General features: G+C 37.7%; 2 protein-coding genes across 3 annotated transcripts in view; one reads left to right on the forward strand and one right to left on the reverse strand.

Moving 5' to 3' along the window:
• LOC106878918 (28S ribosomal protein S22, mitochondrial) overlaps positions 1-21,151 on the forward strand; it is a 41,621-nt gene that overhangs the window by 2,163 nt on the left and 18,307 nt on the right. The window lies entirely within an intron of this gene.
• Positions 5,961-21,151, reverse strand: part of LOC106878917 (WD repeat-containing protein 74) — a 15,388-nt gene continuing 197 nt past the window's right edge. The window contains exons 2-11 of one of the 2 annotated variants that reach the window (XM_014928268.2): positions 20,458-20,635; positions 17,629-17,735; positions 15,740-15,861; positions 14,655-14,718; positions 14,373-14,516; positions 12,217-12,318; positions 11,039-11,139; positions 9,093-9,148; positions 7,114-7,256; positions 5,961-6,268 (exon numbers count right to left, since the gene is read on the reverse strand). In XM_014928268.2, the coding sequence (XP_014783754.1) occupies positions 6,008-6,268; positions 7,114-7,256; positions 9,093-9,148; positions 11,039-11,139; positions 12,217-12,318; positions 14,373-14,516; positions 14,655-14,718; positions 15,740-15,861; positions 17,629-17,735; positions 20,458-20,512 (1,155 nt within the window). In that variant the 5' untranslated portion in view covers positions 20,513-20,635 and the 3' untranslated portion in view covers positions 5,961-6,007. The remainder of the gene's footprint in view (positions 6,269-7,113; positions 7,257-9,092; positions 9,149-11,038; positions 11,140-12,216; positions 12,319-14,372; positions 14,517-14,654; positions 14,719-15,739; positions 15,862-17,628; positions 17,736-20,457; positions 20,636-21,151) is intronic. The other variant, XM_014928269.2, reaches the window with a different exon arrangement.

Genomic DNA, 21,151 nt, shown 5'->3' on the forward strand with positions numbered 1-21,151 from the left:
CAAAACTTCTGCTCGTCTCCCCCCGAAATACCCCCTTACTGTTACTCATCCTCTATCCTATTCATAGTAATACATCACCTGTATAAGGATCGGTCTCTATTCAAAAACCTTCCCATCATCCTGTATTCTCTCTAACGTCATAATTGTTACTTCTCTTCCACCTCAACACTATTGTAATAAGAAATGGCATCTAGTTTGCTCATATTCAGTACTGTCACTTCCCTTCTGCCATCATTATTGTCTCTTCATGTAACTTCATTGATGTCTACTACTTTTACTGTCTCTATTGTTATCCATAAACCCCTCTCCTTTCTCTCTCTCACACACACACAATATCATCTCCTTTACTGCTCCCTCCCCTCTCAAAGGAGTTTTCGCTTGCAGGTTACTTGGTGACCCTGTCAGTGCAGGTGCCACTTAAAAAGCGTCCAGTCCACACTATAAAGTGGTTGGCATTTGGAAGGGCATCCAACTGTTAAAACCTTACTAAAACTGACCTCGCCTGGGCTTGTGTCACGAAAAAAAAAAACACTAAGTCCACTCTGCTGAGTGGTTGGTATTAGGAAAGGCATCCAGCTGTAAAAATCCTGCCAAAACAGTCACAGAAGTCTGGTGCAGGCTTCTGCCTGGCCGGCTCCTGTCTAATTGTCCCACCCATGCCAGCACGGAAGGCAGAATTTAAACGATGATGATGATGATGTTATATATATGCTTCTTTCAGTTACTGTCTGTTAAATCCAAGGCTTTGATCAGACTAGGGTTATAATAGAAATACAGTATTTCTAATACCACATGGTTAGGAAGCAAACTTTTTAACCACAGAGCCATTCCTGAGCCTATACACTCCATGCATTTAGTATGTTAACACTAATTTACCTATTGTTTTTGAAGCCAAACTTTGAACCATTTAATTTCTAAACATTTCTGTTCTCCCCTCAACAAATACAGTAAGATGTCAGAATTAGTTGAAAATGCCTAGAGTTTTGTTTTTTTATTTGGTATACAGAACTTCTTGATGTAAAATTGCATGTTAGAACCAATTTTGCTGTATCTTGGGAGGGTCATTAGGCCAATAATAAACACATGCACTGGCTCTATTTCACTAGGTAGGCCTGCAGTACAGAGGACATATCATTGATGAGGTTGTGAATGATGACAAAAGAACTTTGACAAATCTGATTGAATAGTTGACTGAACAGTTAATCAAACAATTGATTAGTTAATTGGTTTAAATAATTAATCTGGCTAAAATAAAGAAGTGAAAGAGAATCAATGCATGTATTTATTATTGACATAATTACCCTCCTGGGATATAACAAAACATTGTCCAGAGTTGTTTTCTGTTTTTACTGGCTAAATGGAAATAGTATTAATCATTGTTTAATACAGCTATCTCTCTCTCTCTCTCTCTCTCCCTACACACACACATATATACATATATATATATATATATATATATATATATATATATATATATATATATATATATATATATATATATATATATCACGGCGGTGCATCAGCATGGCCGCAACTCTAAGCTGAAACTATATAAATATATATATATATATATATACATAATTAAGGGATCAGCAAACATTTGCTTCACCACATACCGAAGTTCAGAAATAGCAGCTAAAAAGGCTGAGACTCCAACAGATAGCATTACTTGTAACTCACAAAGGCAAAAACAATGAAAACTAACCATTCGAAGTTAATCATAGACGCGTTTCTGGATTATGAGCGATAATACTCAATTTCCTTCTTCGGTATGATATTCTAGTAGTAAATTCGACTATGCTAGCAAAACTGTGCATGCATGAATGAGTGAATATTCATGCATATATATATATATATATATAGAATAGATTACAATTGTTTAAAATTATGCAGATTGGAAAACAAGTTGCACTTTGACCTAGAGTTATATTTTATAGTGACAAGTAGTAGCTGTTATTTATTTTTTATAATCTTGAAAGATAAAATGATCAAGTAGTATCAGCTATGATAAACTATTTTACTTTTGCTTGAATGCAACAGTTGTATAACAGTTACCATTTTTACACTGAAAACATCAATACTATGCCAGACAAAATGCTAAGCAGCATTTCTTCCAACTTTACATTCATCAACATCATCATTATCATCGTTTAACGTTCTCTTTCCATGCTGGCAAGGGTTGGACGGCTTGACTGAGGACTGGGAGGCTGCACCAGGCTCCAATCTGATTTGGCAAGGTTTCTACTGTTGGATGCCCTTCCTAACGTCAACCACTCCGAGAGTGTAGTCCATTCTGAGTTGACTTTGCCTTTCATCCTTTCAGTGTCAATAAAATTAGTACCAGCTGAGCACTGGGGTCAATGTAATCAATTTGCCTCTTCTCAAAAATTGCTGGCATTGTGCCAAATTTTGAATCTATTATTATACTAAAAATAAGTTGGCAAGCTGAGTAAAATGCTTAAAACCTTGCTAAAACTGACCTCGGCTGGGCTTGTGTCATGAATAAAAGCACTTAGTCCACTCTGCTGAGTGGTTGGTATTAGGAAAGGCATCCAGCTGTAAAAATCCTGCCAAAACAGTCACAGAAGCCTGGTGCAGGCTCCTGTCTAATTGTCCCACCCATGCCAGCACGGAAGGCAGAATTTAAACGATGATGATGACTGAGTGCTTGTATGACAGCCTTGAGGTTTCATATCTAATCTCATTATAAGACACCTGGAGTAATTATCTTCAGCTATCATCTTAGTTTGACCAATGGTTTGTGGGTGAAATTTGGTGAACAGAAAGTCTGTCGGATCTAACTATTTATATAGATCGATAAATTCTCATCATATTAATGTCCAATTTTCCATGCTTTCATGAGTTGGATGAAGTTTATTGAGGCAGATTTTCTATGGCCAAATGCCCTTCCTGTTACTAACATCATCATCATTTAATGTCCGTGTTCCATGCTAACATGGATGGGACGGTACCACAAGAGCCGGCCAGGCTGAAGCCTGCACCAGACTTCTGTGACTGTTAAGTAATATTTATTTCCCCATGATCAGACATGTTTTAGAAATCAATAACACTACCTGTATTACTGATATTCATTTGCAACTATCATGTGATGTCAAAACAAGGTGACAATACACACACATACATACATGATTTTATAAACTCATTTTATATATATATATATATATATACACACACATTATATATATATATATATCTATCTATATAAACACAGACATTTTATAAATATACATATAATGGGCTTCTTTCAGTTTGCACCAACATATCCACTAACAAGCCTGAGGCTATACTAGAAGATACTTGCTGTAGGTGCCACACAATGAGATTGAACCAGAAACCATGTGGCTGGGAAGCAAACTTATCACTATACTGCCATGTCTGCACCTATGCAAATCTCGTATACCTGTACATGAGCACAAGGTTGATATAAAAGCTAGCAACACTAGTTGTAATATGTATAAATTTTAAGCTATTTTCTGCATTTATAAGATAAGTATTTAAAAAATTTTAATAGTTAAATCTATAGATCGTACACATTATACTTTGACTGACCTTTCAATAGAATAAGGTCATTGATCACGAGATTGGGAAATATTAAGAGTAGACTTAGTAATCGTAAAAAATAATTAAATGAATTTAGGCTTGGCTTAAAAAGAAATATAAGAGGTAGCTTATCTAACTGCTTTGTACCCAAACAATAAATCTATTTGTCACTATACCTAGTTCTACGAAACAACCTTCCACTTTTAAAGTGATTTAAACAAAACTCTATCATTTTTTCATGATTTATGTTCCAAACCCCAGTTTAATAATGACAAAATTATTTTAATGCGTTCTTCATTCTTTTAAAAATTAATTTAAATAAAAGTGTGTGTTTCAACAGAAATATAGTAACTAAATGGTAAAGTAATTGCCACTTCAAATACAACTAATGGAAAGGTAAAAATACTTAAAAAGAAAATTTTGAAGTAAGTTTTTAATTCAGCGCCACTCCACAGCATCTTTGGTGTCCTCCATGTGAGATATGAGCTGACCAAAACCTTGTGACTTGATTTGATAGAAAGAAACCTGTTGTATATATCATCATGATTTTTTATATTATATGTACATACAAACACACACACCTACTTTTTTCCCTCCAGATCCACTGTCCATGTTCCCTCTTATATTCACCTTCTTGTATCTTGACATGCTCTGGTACCTTGTTACCACCATCTCTTTCCAGCAACTCCCACTTACCCGTATATAACTTGGGGTGGTCATGTATCTCCTCTATAACAATATACCTGTGCTTGTCCCTTCATCATACTTTAGCCCCCACCCCTCCATACACACAAAGTCAAGGTGGTCTTTTCCTTTTGTCGTCTTGCAAGTCGATTGGTGATCTCATAAGTGCTGGTGGCATGAAAAAAAAAAAAGAACCCAGTACACACAGTAATGTGATTGACATCAGGAAGAGCATCCAGGCACAGAACCATGTCAGACAATGGATGCTCAATGCAGTCTGGCAGCTCAATCAATTCAATTCATGCAAACATGGAAAATGGACATTATATGTCGATGACATATGCATGTGTGTATATGTATCATCATCATCATCATTTTAACATCTACTTTTCCATTCTGTTGAGTCATGTTTTCTATGGTTGGATGCCCTTCCTGTTGCTAATCCTCATCTGCTTCCAAGCAAGGTCATATTTCACAAGTCTATTGGAAAACTAACATCCCAGACATAGTTATGCAGTGAACTGGAAACATATGACACCATTTTGAATGATTCTTTTTGTTTACAAAGAGCATGCAACATGTCCAGATATGCTTGTGCAGTGACTGCAAGCAAATGACACAGCCTGTAATGATTGCAAAGCTGTTGTCTACAGTGAATGGACACACAATCACAGGCACCCATATATACATACCAAGAAGCTGATCAACAAGTTGAAACACCGATTGAAGCCAGATATACTGGCTCTGACGAGAAGAATTTCTGCTACGACTAGATCAACACCCAGAACAAGTGGCTAAATCTCACTCAAGGAGATGCCTGGTGTGATGCAGATGAAATTTCCAGCAATAATCATGGTCTTTGGTGTTGTCAGCAGTGATAATGAGGTCATGGCACACAACTTCTCCAAGAGCCTCAGGCTAGATACTGGCTGCAAGGTGGTGGAGCCCTAGATTGATTGCATAGCTGCATATGTGGAAAGACTGAGCTCTGCCACACCAGCCAAAAGACCCAGGCCTGGCTGTTGGAGAATTTCTTCAATCACATTGCACCTGACATTTGGCCTCCCAAATCACTTGACTGCAACCCCTCAACTTCTTAGTGAAAGGCACAGTGGAATTAGAGTCCAACAGATGCAGCTGCAACATGAAGGATGAGCTGAGGGCCAGGATTATCAGGGCCTTTAGGGACCTAAAACAGGAAGTAGTGATGAAGGTATGTGGCTGGCTCCAAAGTCGCCTAGAGGCTATCACTGAGGCCCAAGGTGGGTTACCTTATTTCCAACCACCGGCTGAGTATACGTGTGGAGACAGCCAAATGAAGCATTTGAACCAGACTGCCCCCTTCCAAATGTTAAACATGGAGGAAGATCTGTGATGATCTGGGGGGGGGGGGCTATATCTTGGAAATCCGCCAGCCCAATGGTTTCCCTTCATGGCAGAGTTAATAGTCAAGACTATTTAAGCATTTTATCAGTTCAAATTCGTCCTATGGTTAGGGAACTGTTTCTGGAGGGAAACCCAATCTTTCAGGATTACAAAGTATTGACTAACCTATGCCTATAGAATAGAACATTAGCCGATAATATCCACACAGTGAAAATGAACTCTTAACCATGTAGTTCTGAAGTGAACTCCTTACTCACAGAGCCATGCCTATACATAACTGTTATAAAATAAAATATGTTCATCTCAATCACAAATACAATAAGCACAAATAAAAAAAATTAAATCTCTTTATTACTCTCCTCAAACATCAATATTCTTATTCTGAAGTTTTGTTTTTCTTTGAAGACTTAGATTTATTATTTGACTTTCGCTTCTTATTAGCATTTCCACTCGGAGTTTCTGTTGTGTTTTCAGTTTGTAAGACTGGCATTTTGTCCCACAAGTCATCAGGACCATCATCACCTCCGTTTTGGTCAACTGTTGAGTTTTCATTATTAGGACAGCTGTTGGCGCTTTCCTCAGCTGATGGCCAGTTTTTGGCAAACAACAAGCAGTTTAAACGCGACTTCAAATAAAACTAGAATGAAGTAAAGAACATTAAGGAATAATCAAATTACTGAGACTAAAAGACATTTCAAGAATAACAGCTAAATAATAATAATAATAATAATAATAATAATAATAATACTAATCCTTTCTACTATAGGCAAAAGGCCTGAAATTTTGGTGGAGGGGATAAGTCGATTACATCACCCCAGTACTTTACTGGTACTTATTTTATTGACCCCCAAAAGGATGAAAGGCAAAGTCAGTAACAGCAGAATTTGAACTTAGAACGTAAGGATGGACAGAATCCTGCTAAGCATTCTGCCCAGGATGCTAACAATTCTGCCAGCTCACTGTAGTAGTAGTAGTAGTAGTAATAGTAATAATAATAATAATAATAATAATAAAAAAATTTAAAAAATAATCTTTTCGGCCTGAAATTTTGGGGGAAAGGACTAGTCGATTACATCAACCCCGGTGTTTCACTGATACTTAATTTATCGACCCTGAAAGGATAAAAGGTAAAGTCAACCTTGGTGGAATTTGAACACCAAATGTAAAGTTAGACAAAATGCTGCTAAACATTTTGCCAAGCGTGCTGATTTTGCCAGCTCGCTGTCTTAATAATAATAATCCTTTCTACTAAAGGCACAAGGCCTGAAATTTGGGGGAGGGGTACCTATCTTATTGAACCCAAAAGGATGAAAGGCAAAAGAATGGGATGATCACAGCTGAAATGTGTTTGATCATAGATCTATTTATAATCAGTCTGTATGGTGCTAAGCACCATCATCATCATCAGCAACATTACTCAGATCAGACAAAGACATTTTTTTTTTGCAAGTAACAAGCAACGACAGGTAAAAAGATACTCACACTATAGAGCATTTCTCTTGACACCAAATGATGAACACGGAGGTGACGATCAAGCCCACAGGTAGCAACATATGGTAGAGTCGGATGACATTGGATACCACGAATTCCACCACTAAAACCTTTGAATTTACCAGTTATTTTTCCTGGAATATTTAGAAAATCAACGCTTTTGTTCAATAAACAGTTATGTTGGCTTTAATTCAATTTCTATTTTATTTTGAGTATTAAATTTTCTAAGACCTTTGGAAATGTGCACTGACCGAGTCCTTTGGAAATGTGCTGTGCGTGAGAAGACCCGGCAAGCCAAGTAAGATCGTTGCCAGTGCCCCTGGACTGGCTCTTGTGCGGGTGGCACATGAGATGCACCATTTTGAGCGTGGCCGTTGCCAGTACCGCCTGACTGGCTCCCGTAGGATTTTCGAGTGAGATCGTTGCCAGTGCCCCTGGACTGGCTTGTGCGGGTGGCACATAAAAGACACCATTTCGAGCGTGGCCGTTTTCGTGCGGGTGACACGTAAAAGCACCCACTACACTCTCTGAGTGGTTGGCGTTAGGAAGGGCATCCAGCTGTAGAAACTCTGCCAAATCAGACTGGAGCCTGGTGTTGCCATCCGGTTTCACCAGTCCTCAGTCAAATCGTCCAACCCATGCTAGCATGGAAAGCAGACGTTAAACGACGATGATGATGATGATGATGATCTTGCACATTTTTGACAGGAAATGTTTTTTAAATGCTACAAATCATCATTTAATGTCCACTTTCCATGCTGGCATGGGTTGGACGGTTTTACAGGAGCTGGGCAGCTGCCCAGGATCCATATTCTGTTTTGCCATGGTTTCTATGGCTGGATGCCCTTCCTAACGCAAACCACTGTACTGGAAGCTTTTATGTGGAACTAGTATGGGCGTTTTTATGTGACATAGGCATGGGCACTTTTATGAGGCACCAGCACCTATGAGTTCTCAAGAGAAAGACCTCTTAGCTGAGAGAGGGTCATAGGTCCTCATTAGATGTGTGCAATAGGACTACAAGATCAGAGCCGATCTGGGTCTATACCATAGGTTTCAACCATTGGTGCAGCTGTCTCTTCCACTGTTTCACAGCCCAGATACCTTCTTCTTCAGAACCTCCATCTTCTGTATGTTTATGCCTTAGACCGTGCCTGCCACTTATGTTACCAGTCCCAGAAGGAGAAAAGGTAAAGTTGATTCAAGTGGTGCTTCAAATCAGAATATAAAGTACTTGTTGCTCTACTAATTCTACCAATCAGACAAACTTAACCCTTTAAACCCTGGATGTTGCTGCCACCACCACTGTCAACATTGGAATTGTGATTCAGTAGGTTAAAAAAATTTAAACTATTACTTTAGGTACCACTAAAAAAAAATTATCAGTATATCAAAAACCTAAAAATTAGCTCCACTTCAAAAAAAAACCCTGCTCCATTTGATCCCTTGTTTCATACTTAAAACTCTTATCTCATAACATAAAGTGCCCCTGCCTCTAGTTGAAAGGGATCTTTGCCTTGCAAGCTGCAAGGCAACCTCACTAATGCTGGCGCCATGAAAACAACTCTCAGTAAAGTGGTTGGCATTAGAAAGGTCCTTCTGCTGTAGAAAGCATGCCAAAGTAGACCTCAATGCAAAAGACATTCCATAGATCCATCATTTCCTTTCAAACCATCCAACCCACACCAACATGGAAGGTGGAGATTAAAAGATGAGGATAATGATGACAGGTGTAATTTATGTCAAAAACTGTTTTTTTTGAGAGGAGTATAGAGCACAACAGAGACATGTAGACTCACTAGAACCTTGACATACAAATCATATCTCAGGGTGGTATTGATGATGTTTGATTAAGATCAATATAATAGATATTGATCTGTATTGGCTTTGATTCCGGTTAAAAAAAAAAATGTGTAAAAATAGTTCTTTTCAATATTCATGCAAACAAGAAAAGAAACTTAATATTTTACCTTTACGAATATCCATGCTGACCATATCACCTTTTGAAGAACCAACTATAATTTGGCTGGAAAAAAATACACACATACACACTCAGTGATATACACAAGACTTATAAATGTTACATGCTAAACAATTTATCAAAAGACAAATAGGGGAAAATGTCAGAAAGAAAGAAATAACATGGAATTGAGCAGCTGAATGTACCTCAAACCACACCCTGCCATCTTAAAAAAAAAATGGTGCAAACAATGTAGTTCTAGACAGAAGGTAGTGTGGGGTTGGAGAAAAACGATGATGGAATGGTTACAACCGGAAAAACCTGCTTGATCTGAACAATCTAGGCTAAATAAATACATTTAAGAGTTTCTAAGTGATAGTCATTTGACATTTATATTTTAGTTCACTGTTTGCCTCCGAAACAAAGAAACAAAAAAAAAAAACCCCCAGAAAAATAGAGGTAAAATACCCCAAAAGAGATGAAACTTTATAAAATTATTTTGAGTGGCTGTGTGGTAAGTAGCTTGCTTACCAGCCACATGGTCTCGGGTTCAGTCCCACTGCGTGGCACCTTGGGCAAGTGTCTTCTACTATAGCCTCGGGCCGACCAAAGCCTTGTGAGTGGATTTGGTAGGCGGAAACTGAAAGAAGCCCGTCATATACATGTGTGTATATATATATATATATATATGTATGTGTGTCTGTTTGTCCCCCCAGCATCGCTTGACAACCGATGCTGGTGTGTTTAGATCCCCGTAACTTAGCGGTTCGGCAAAAGAGACCGATAGAATAAGTACTAGGCTTACAAAGAATAAGTCCTGGGGTCGATTTGATTCGACTAAAGGCGGTGCTCCAGCATGGCTGCAGTCAAATGACTGAAACAAGTAAAAGAGATATTGAAATGAAAAACAGTAGTAGTAATTGGGCAATAAACGACAACCCCCATCCCCACCAACAAACCAAAAACAAGAATAGTAGCCACCGCCACCACCATTTTAATGTCCACTTTTTCATACTGGTATGGGTGACGGGATTCTATGATGCATATTTGCTATGACTGGATGCCCTTCCTGTCGCTAGTCTTCACCTGCTTCCAAGCAATGTAATATATCCCCAAAGTCAGACATGATTTCCACAGAAAATTGGAAATGAAGAACACCGCTTGTATAACGGTGACACTCATTTACAACTATCACATGGTGTCAAGACAAGAAAACTCTAACACACATTACACAGAACGAGCTTCCGGTTTCCACATATCAAATTCACTCACAAGCTAATGGTTGGCCAAGGGTCGTAATAAAAACCACTTGCCCAAGGTGCCACACAGCCATGCTTGTATCATGTGCGGAAAAAAACAGAACAGAAATAAGAACAGATATACAAAACAAAAATAGCAACGCGTTTGTATAATAGAGTTAGCAACAATGTACAAAAGAGCAAATACAAGCAGACACACAAAACTGCAGCAGAAAATAGGTGTACAGAGCAATGACAACGTTAATAGTAAACAATATTTTGTTGTTGGCACTCAGTCGCTTATGGCGACGAGGGTTACAGTTGATACAATCAACGGAACAGCCTGCTCGTGAAATTAATGTGCAAGTGGCTGAGCACTCCACAGACACGTGTACCCTTAATGTAGTTCTCGGGAATATTTAGCGTGACACAGTGTGACAAGGCTGACCCTTTGAAATACAGGTACAACAGAAACAGGAAGTAAGAGTGAGAGAAAGTTGTGGTGAAAGAGTACAGCAGGGTTCGCCACCACCCCCTGCTGGAGCCTTGTGGAGCTTTAGGTGCTTTCGCTCAATAAACACTCACAACGCCTGGTCTGGGAATCGAAACCGCGAGTCCGCTGCCCTAATCACTGGGCCATTGCGCCTCCACACCACAAATGTGACAAAAACAAAAGGAATAAATAACACACATTTCTCAAGAGAGTTGAATGACTTACTTGCCAGAAGGATTGACCGCCAGAGCTGTTATTGGAGAATCACCACATTGGACATCAAGGACAGGTTTTCTTTTATGTGCACTTGGATCATACAGTCGTATCTATGAAGTTAACATATAACAACCTGATGTTAGGAATCATGCTCTGTGATGTATGTCTATATATATATAGTAAAGAAAATGGGTTCTCTATCAGTTTTGATAACCAGTATTCTAGTTGTCTGAACAACAAAATGACCCACTTAGCTTAGGTGGTTGACTATTCCACAGGTTCTTGTATTTTTAATGTAATCCTTAGACAGACTCATAATACATTTTTTTTTCTTCTATCCAATCTGTTGTCCACCATCTTGTAGATGTCCAGGCAAGTGTGGACCACATAGTTTGGACCCTGCAGCAATTTGCACAAGTATCTCCAACTATAGCTCTGAGTTGAGAGCTAATCAAAGCCTTGTGATGGAAAGTAAAAGAAATCTGCAGTATTTTTATATATGTGCGTGTTCACAGAAGACTGGAAATGAATAACCTCACACATATGGTGATGCTTGTTTAAAACCATCATATGATGGTTAGACAACAGTGCACACACATACACACAAAGGGCTTCTATAAATTTATGTCTACCAAATCCATTCACAAGGCTTTGGTTGGCTTAATGCTATAACAGAAAGCACTTGCCCAAGGTACCACTCAGTGGCACTGATACTGAACCCAACACTACATGCTTGGGAAGCTGGCTTCTTAACCACACAACCATGTCCGCAGTCAAAACTAATAAATGCATAATAATAATGAAATTATTGTGTATAGTGCTTCGGTGCACTACAATGAGTGTGCAAAAGTAATGGTAGTGCAATGGTGTGGGCTCTGGGGATATATCAAGCACAAAGCTTGATGTTTAATAGTGAGTTAGTGAGGACAAGTAGAATCAGTATCTGACACGTGTGTGTGTGTGTGTGTGTGTGTGTAAGAGGCCTTTCTTAAGGCAAGGTACGTAATTCTGTTCGCCTTAGTTTGCCTCTGTGTCAATAAGTTCTTGGGGTGGGATTGGTATTAGAAAGGACAATTTAATTAAAACCAAACTTGTTGTCATTCAAGTTTAACATGAAGACAACATTTAAATCAAAACCTTTGAAATAAAGGGGAGAAAAAAAAAAAAAAAAATGATTTTACACATACCTGACATAACTCAGTACCAGTAACGATTTTGCTAGACTGTGGAATGAAGTTAATTGTAGATATCATAATGGGGACCCGCAAACGTAACCAGTCTTCGGACACCTTTAGAATGGAGAAAAAACAATACAAAATCATTAAGGAACATACACATGGACACAAAAAGTGTAATGAGTGCATGCATGGTTAAGATGTTTGACCCTTAACCACAAACACAATTCACTCATTGAAGACAAAAGGAAAGATCTATAGGAGTAGTGTGAGAGCTGCAATTCTGTATGGGAGTGAGACAGTGTTTGAGAGAGAAAAAGAGATGGCAATTTTGAGAAGGACTGACGGAGCAATGGTGAGAGAAATGTGTGGTGTGAGGCTGTTTGATAAGAGGAGGACGGAGGATTTGATGGGAATGTGCTGGTGCTGGAGGAATCAGTGGAATGGCTGGCAAGGGTGAATGCAGTGTGGTGGTATGGGCATGTGTTGAGGAAGGATGAGGAGCATGTTCTGAAGAGGGTACGAGAGTTTGAGGTAAATGGACAGCGAAATCGAGATAGACTGAGGAAGATGTGGAGGGGGACAGGTGGAAGAGACTGGGAGGGTTGGCTTCAGAAGGGAGGACACCCAAAACTGGGTGGGATGGTGTGAGGGTGGTTGCTATGGCATTGAGGAAATCTGCCTAAAAACAAATTCTGCCCAAACCATGTGAGCCCAGAAAAGTAGATGTTGAATGGATGATGATGATATCTCCTTGTCTATATATATATATATATATATATATATATATAGATAACAAGGGTGGCTTAGTCATAATTTTACCACCGAAAGGCAGAAATATATACATCACTGAAGTGACTAAGAGCACTAGTCAGCACCAGCATTGCTAGAAATAAGAGTCAAAACAACTCACCTTTCTCATAGCTAGGAGTTGTTTTCACTACCTAGGTGACCAAGTCAGTAGCGGGGATGGATGCTCTGAGAGCATAGCTGCTATAATAAGAATAGCCTGGGCACAGTTCAGAGAGCTCCTATCTCTGCTGGTAACAAAGGGCCACTCGCTCAGAGTGAATGGTAGACTGTATGATGAATGTGCACGAACAGCCATGCTACATGGCAGTGAAACATGAGCTGTGATTGCTGAGGCATGTGTAGGCTTGAAAGAAATGAAGCCAGTCTGTCTTTATATATGAATTCACATATAAAGACAGACAAAATGCCTTTAAGCATTTTGCCTGGTGTACTAATAACTTCACCAGCTTGCTGCCTTAATAATAATCATCATCATCATCATCGTTTAACGTCCGCTTTCCATGCTAGCATGGGTTGGACGATTTGACTGAGGACTGGTGAAACCGGATGGCAACACCAGGCTCCAGTCTGATTTGGCAGAGTTTCTACAGCTGGATGCCCTTCCTAACGCCAACCACTCAGAGAGTGTAATAATAATAAACCTTTCTACTATAGGCACAAGGTCTGAAATTTTGGGGGAGGGGTTAGTTGATTACATAGACCCCAGTACTTCACTGGTACTTAATTTATCAGCCCCAAAAAGATGAAAGGTCAAAATGACCTCAGCGGAATTTGAACTCAGAATGCAGTGACAGAAAAAATGCCCCTAAGCATTTTACCTGGCATGCTAATAATTCTGTCAGCTCACCGCCTTAATAATAATAATAATAATAATAATAATAATCCTGTCTACTATAGGTACAAGGCCTGAAATTTGGTGGGAAGTGGGCAGTTGATTAGATCGACTCCAGTATGCAATTGGTACTTAATTTATTTACCCCGAAAGGATGAAAGGCAAAGTCGCCCTCGGCGAAATTTGAACTCAGAATGTAAAGACAGATGAAAAACTGCTAAGCATTTCGCCCAGTGTGCTATGTTTTGTCCAGCTCATCGCCTTTATAATAAATAACAATAATAATAATCCCTTCTGACAGCACAAGGCCTCAAATTTAGGGTAAGGGATTAAGTAGATTACATCAACCACAGCGCATAACTGGTACTTATTTAATCGACCCTGAAGGGATGAAAGGCAAAGTCGACCTTGGTAGAATTTGAACTAAGAATGTAACAGTATTTTGTCTGGCATGCTAACATTTCTACCAGCCTACCGCGATAATAATAATAATAATAATAAAAATGATGAAGTAGCTACTTACATTTTTTGATACAAAGATAGGACTTGTAGGAGAATTGATGTCCCATAATTTCAAAGGGTTCTCTTTGCCTCCACTGGCAATTAAATGCGTTTGTACTGGATCCTGTTGCACACAATTTAAGTCAATGCCTCCAGATATTTTTAACTGTTTAAAAAAATTAATACAGAGAATTTGCCTTTAAATCCAAAGAGAGAGAGAGAGAAAAAAAACTAACAAATAACCCAGTTATTCGATGAAAATATTAGCCTATTACCTAAATAAATTAAGACTTTTTGTACTCACCAGATTTTTCCCTTTTTTGGTCCATAAGTTAATATCACCACTGCTTACCGCTGTGATAATTTTTCTACAAAGAAAGAAGATAGAAATCAAAAATTTATAAGCAAAATAACTGTGTTGACGTAAATAGTTTGATACTGGGAAGTAAAAAACAAAAGGAGAAAAAATGCCACACAATGACAGATTGATTATTAAAAAAAATGCATTGAAGTCTATGTTGGTTGTATCCAAAAACATTTTGAAATATAACTTTAAGCTTTAAAACATTTCATACTAAATGCTTGATTGTCTTAAAGAACATTGATAATTTTGTAATTCAAAGTAATCATACATAGAATGATTAACCCTTTAGCATTTAAACTGGCCATATCTGGCCAAAATAGTATCACTTATACACTTAAACTGGGCAGATCCAACCTCTCACACCTACCCTACAATGTTAGTCTAAAATAATACAACCACACAATCAAAATTTCAAGACTACATGATAATGCAGGAAAACTTCAAAATGTAAATATGTGCGTTACATTTAATAGAGTAATATGAATGCTAAAGGGTTAATAAAACAAAATAAGCAATAGTTTTCTATATTTTTCGAACTTTTTCCCTGTGGAAGTGTTATTTTTTAAAAACTTTCTAAGCAAAGTGTATCAGTCATTTTAATTTGGCCTCCAATGCATGACAAAGTCAAAAAGATTAACACATCCTGGTTTCTGTACTCAAAGAGTTCATGAAAGAACACCTGGAAACAAACTTGATAACATTAGCTGCCAGTGAACAGATAACATAATACAAAATTAGGTTGGTTAGCCTATGCATGAAAAAAAAAAAAAGCCTTTTATAGCAGCAATAGTCCACAACAGTCAGGGTCTTACTACAGCATTTTATCACCTTTTTCTCACTGTGCATAAAGTATCAATACTGAAAGAGTTATTGGGAGAACAAATCAAATAGTTATAAGTCTATTGATCTCTCCCTTTTATATAAAGAGAGTAAAAAAAAAAGAAAGAAAATCAAATGCCATGAATGACAACAATGGTGAACCAAATATACCATAAAAGTTACTTGCATTATTATTTTTTACTTACTTTTGGTATGGATATATACTTTTAAATCTTCCCTCTCCAATATTCATTTTGACTTGCCGAGTTATTTTACCAGCTTCTACATCAAAAGTTGTTACAATGCGGCTCTCTTGTCCATAATAGAACTAGGAAGAGGGATAAATTGAAGCATTACCAGTGATTTCACAGTAAATACCAAAGAAACTATTTAATAGTTAAGTGAGTGTTACAATATTTATTTCAGAGAGCATTAAAAAAAAAAACAACTAAAAAGAAATGTGCTAAAGAAAAATGTAATATTGGTCAATGATCAGTTTTATTTTCATTGTGCTGGTAAATATGGGAGACAACTCTGGACATGTTTGTTTATATTATGACCTCTTCAGTGATGAATTACTTTCAAGTGATGGTGAAAAAATCAGTCAGTAAATATTTGAGATTGTGCATTGTTGAAAACGAAAAGTTAGAATGTAGAAATATACAATTACTTAGAGAATATATAAGTTATTCAATTCCACCTCCCACCCTTTTTGTCACACACTATATTCCCATCTATGTGTCTTTGACCTGTCTTGTGAATGTGCATCTTCTCTCTACTTCCAACACTTTACATCATCTCCTTTTTTTTCATTTGTCAATGGTTTTATTACACTGTTGCTCTCCCACACTTTTAGGCATCATCATCTGTCACCTCCTGCTCCTCAATCCACTTCTATTTACTTTGCACCCTCCCTCAAACAGGTTCACCATTGGCCATGCCTCCCCCATTCACTACTTTCACCTCTATCTTCATTTCTTATCATCTGTCACTCATCATTCACACCCTCATGAACCGTCTTGTCTAACCATCCTCGGTTCTCTGTCCCTATTCTCTCTTCCTCCACCTTCTTGAACTTTGAGGGTGTGCCCTGACACCTAATCTCTGTCTTTTCACCCTTTCCTGCTGGAGTAGTCGTGTGTCTCCTGCACAATAAACCATCTGTTCCTGTCCATCTACCATACACCTCTCTCAATACTAGACACCCACTCAGTTGAGGTGTCTAGCTTTATGAGTCACTTACTTAATAGTGTTGGTACCATGTAAAAAAGCATTTAGTACACTCTACATCCAGCCATAAAAACCATGCCAAAGCAAACATTGAAGCTCAACAGAGTCAATTTGGCTTGTTAGATCCAGTCAAACCATCCAACCCATGCCAGCACGGTAAATGGATACTAAATGATAATGAATTTCACCTTTTGGTATACAGCAGGAAAAAAAAAAAAAAAAAAAAAATTCAGAAAAGGACACCTCAAAGGTTTCAAAATTGTAACTCATATATATATTGGTGTCTGCATGTTGCAAGAGGCAACTGAAAGGTTATTGATAGGAAGAGCATCAGGCGATCAAATATTGCCTCAGAAAACCAATTCAATCGATGCCAGTGTGGTAAAAATAAAGGTAAAAAAAAAAAGAAATGATGATGAGTTTCAAAGTAACTGAAATTAAAACCGTCCATCAAAATTTCATGTCATTTTGTTCCTAACATCAACTTAATAATGACAAAGCTATTTTTTAAAAAAATTCTTCAATATTTTCAAAATTAAGTGAGACAAAAGCAGTGTATATCAACAGAAATGAGTTAATATTTGAATAGTCAATAATAATAATAATAAATCTTTCTACTAAAGGCACAAGGCCTGAAATTTTGGGAGAGGGGACTAGTTGATTACACTGACCCAGTGTCTCACTGGTACTGAATTTATTGACCCTGAAAGGATGAAAGGCAAAGCCGACATCAGTGGAATTGACTTTGCTTTTCATCCTTTTGGGGTCAATAATAAGGAAAATAATAATTTAATGTTTACAGTAATTTTGAATACTTGAATAATACACACATGCATATTAATAAATGTTAAAAAGTAACACTTACTTTAGTCTGTTTACGATTAAGCCAACACATGCAAGTTATTTCATTCTCCCTCTTCACCTCATGAAGCTCATTTAAGTTTCCCCATGCCCGGTCTTCGCAGTTTGCACCTGAAAATTAACAAAATGAAAAATCAGCAAATATAAATGACAAAAAGAAAGAAAATGTCCATGTTTGTACAAAAACATTTTAGTGAAGCTTGGAAACATTGAAGAAACAAACACATAACGGTGCTTTGACTTGACCAGAAATTCACAAGATTTGAGGTCAACTGTTGTATTTTACAAAATAACATGTCAAAAACCTTCACTCAAAAAGTCTTCTAATAAAAACCACAGCTTTCTTTCATCAAAGCCTAGGACAACTTAGGACAAATTCTCTCAATACTTGACTATTTTTGCATATAATCTCCAGCAACTTCCTCCATGATGAAAGGGTGGATATTTTCTTGACCATTTATCTAGTCATAGAATATTGGGAGTATTTGATAGCCCATCTCCAATTGTCTGAGACTGTTGGTTCTATGATCCTCTTTTAAAGTGATCTAAATTAAAGCCCTCCAACAAAATTTATGTCCCAAATACCAGTTAAAACACAACTAAGATTCACTTCAGATGCAGCACAGAATTTTGTCAGTGAACAGGTCACAGTTTCAAAGTAACAAAAATATTTTGACAAATTAAATTTAAATGTTGAAGTGAATCTAACAGTTTTTGTGTGTTTTTAAATGGCTAATAAACACCTTCCATGTTGCAATTGTTCTTGTTTCAGCACACAATCTCAGATCAAGTCACTTGCTATGTAATTACATCTCTGTAACAACTAAGTTGTTATTAATTAAATGAAACAAAGGTAGTTTATTGCAATAGAAATATGGTAATGAAAAGCTAAAACAATTTCTATCACAATACAAAAACCAACTGACTACAGTGTCATTGTGATTTAACTAGATGCCTTTTCTATCTTCTGAGTCCTCAGAGTGAGTAAAAAGCTGCTTTGACCATTTCCCTTCGTTTGAAATGATTTTTTTTTTGTCAACCAGCACCCCAGTACCACCAAGCTAACATATTTAAACACTAGATATCTACACCCCGAGTTCAAATACTGTCGACGCCTTATATCCCATTGCTGATAAAATGTAATGTACCATTCAAATACTAGAGATTTTTGTTGGCAATTTTTTACTATTACACCCATCTCATGACACAGGTGTAATAGTAAATGCTTACCAGAAAAGGGCATGGAAATAGGGAGCAAAAAATACAGAGTGTAACAACAACCTAACTCCTTGCTTTTTCCTTCTTTAAGAGGTAGTGATAGCTATTCCTAAAGTTGGCTGATCAAAATTTACACCTGTCTAAAAAAATTTGGTAAATTTATTGTTTCACACCAGACTCAATTCCAGTATTAAATTTTTTTCCCGCTTTTTTTTTCTTTTTGGGGTGCAATTATCTTAGTTGACCACGTTAAACTGTCAGAAAGGCATTTTCTTGCAGAAAACGGAGGTGGTGGGATGGAACCTGGGAAATTCATCCTTCTGATCCCATCTCCTGGGGGTTTTTTTTTTCGTTGCAATTGTCTTAACTAACCTCATAAAGTGTGGGAAATGCATTTTGACCGTGGAAAACAGTGGGGGTGGGGCGGAACCTAGGGCAGTCCTGTATATCTTCTGTCTACGGATTTATGCTGGAATCGATCTTTTACTGGCGATCTGGGAGGGGTGTATATAATTTTGCTGCCTCAATAAAAAAATTGGTGCAACAGAGATAAATACCTGCCCAGGTACTGCTGTAGTTTGAACGAATACCCGGCCTTTTCACCCATTCTTTTAAATCTCGCCAGAAACGTTCGAGGTTTTGTGTGTGTGTGTGGTGTCAACAAAATTGGTACTACTAAAGCAGCGCGGACCCGAACGCGCAAGCTAGTCGTGAGTGGTCGATCCTAACCCTAACCCTAAACACGTATTCATTTGCACACGCGGGTTAGGGACAGGGTTAGGGTTAGGATCGACCACTCAAGACTAGCTAGCGCGGACGCGCGACTGCGCGTTCGGGTCCGCGCTGCTTTAGTAGTACCACAAAATTTGTGGTTTCCCAATGTTTATCTTTGTAAGCCGCCCAAGAATCACTGTAGATAACTGAGCCAAGTTTGATGTATTTTTGAATTAGTGGAAGCAATGTCGCTTTGTCACGCTTCTGACTAGAGGAACAAGACGATGTTTGCTAATCCGCGCAATTCACAATTTGTAAAATCTAGAAATAAATTTTTATAGAACAAGAATGGTACAAAACGTGGTGTAATCTCGAACACGCGGTCCGAAAGGTTTTAGAGATATCCAACGTGTTTTGATATTTACGAGTTTTAGAACTTAGTAATCTTCACTTAATTAAGGAGTGCAATGTTCATAGAATCAAAGAACATTACAAGATGCCATTCCCTCTATTCATTTACCCCTCTAAAAAAAAAAAAACGCAATAAGTGAATACGTTGATAATTAACAATTAATGAAACCAATTCAAGAATTTAAATGAAAGTGGAAAAATAAAGGGACAAGAGTTTAGTTGAGAGTTTTATATTACTTTATGAATTAAAATAAAACTACACGAGTTGTAAGAATATACTCATTGCCAGAGAGTTAATAAATAACGACGGGTATTTTATGAATTAAAAAACTACGAGTTGTAATAAAATATTTATTGTCAGGATGTTGACAAATAACACTTCTTTCATATCAATTATTAAATTAAGAACGAAGTAAGCTACAAAGGTATTATTAAATAAATTCGGATGGGAACACCAAACTGTAGTTATATCATAAATAAAACTGCTTACCCTTTAATAAACCAATCTCTGCCCCAACAAACACGCTGTAGACGGGTTCAGCCATTTTCGATCTTAATTGAAAAATTAGTAGTTATCTCCCTTGAATACATATGCGTGTGTTATTTAACCCCAGGTCAATTCTGATCGAACCAATTCATTGTGAGATGCGCTAAAACCGTGGTCATACCTGTATAATTTAATTTAAATTTAAGTTTTTAAGGCCAATCTAGATCTACATTATCTAATATAGTCCGATGGAACATAAAAACAACCGATGAATGTGGATGCGGAGAGAAAGCGACGGTGAGACATGTCCTGTCAAGCTGCAGATTAGCACTAGAAAGGTATACACGGTGCTATAATCAAGTCCTCGGCGTCATAAGCGCAGCACTCAAGGAGAAGATCGAGGGATACAATAGGGGAGAGTACCCCAAAGTGGAAAAACGCAGGAAAATATACTTCCAGAAGGAGGGAAATGACATAAGATCAGGCCTCCAAATAAAATATACGAGATAGACGAAAGATGGAAGGGATACTGGGAGCTGGCCACGGATTTGGGAAGTCTAGTTTTTTTTTCCACTTATAAAAACGACCAAAAGACCAGACTAAATCATATGGGACACAGAACGGAGAATAGGAATTTTGCTAGAACTGACAGTACCATGGGAAGAGAACATCGACAATGCAGAGAAACGGAAGAAGA

The sequence above is a fragment of the Octopus bimaculoides genome, chromosome 6 (assembly GCF_001194135.2).
Source record: "Octopus bimaculoides isolate UCB-OBI-ISO-001 chromosome 6, ASM119413v2, whole genome shotgun sequence".
NCBI lineage: Eukaryota > Metazoa > Mollusca > Cephalopoda > Octopoda > Octopodidae > Octopus > Octopus bimaculoides.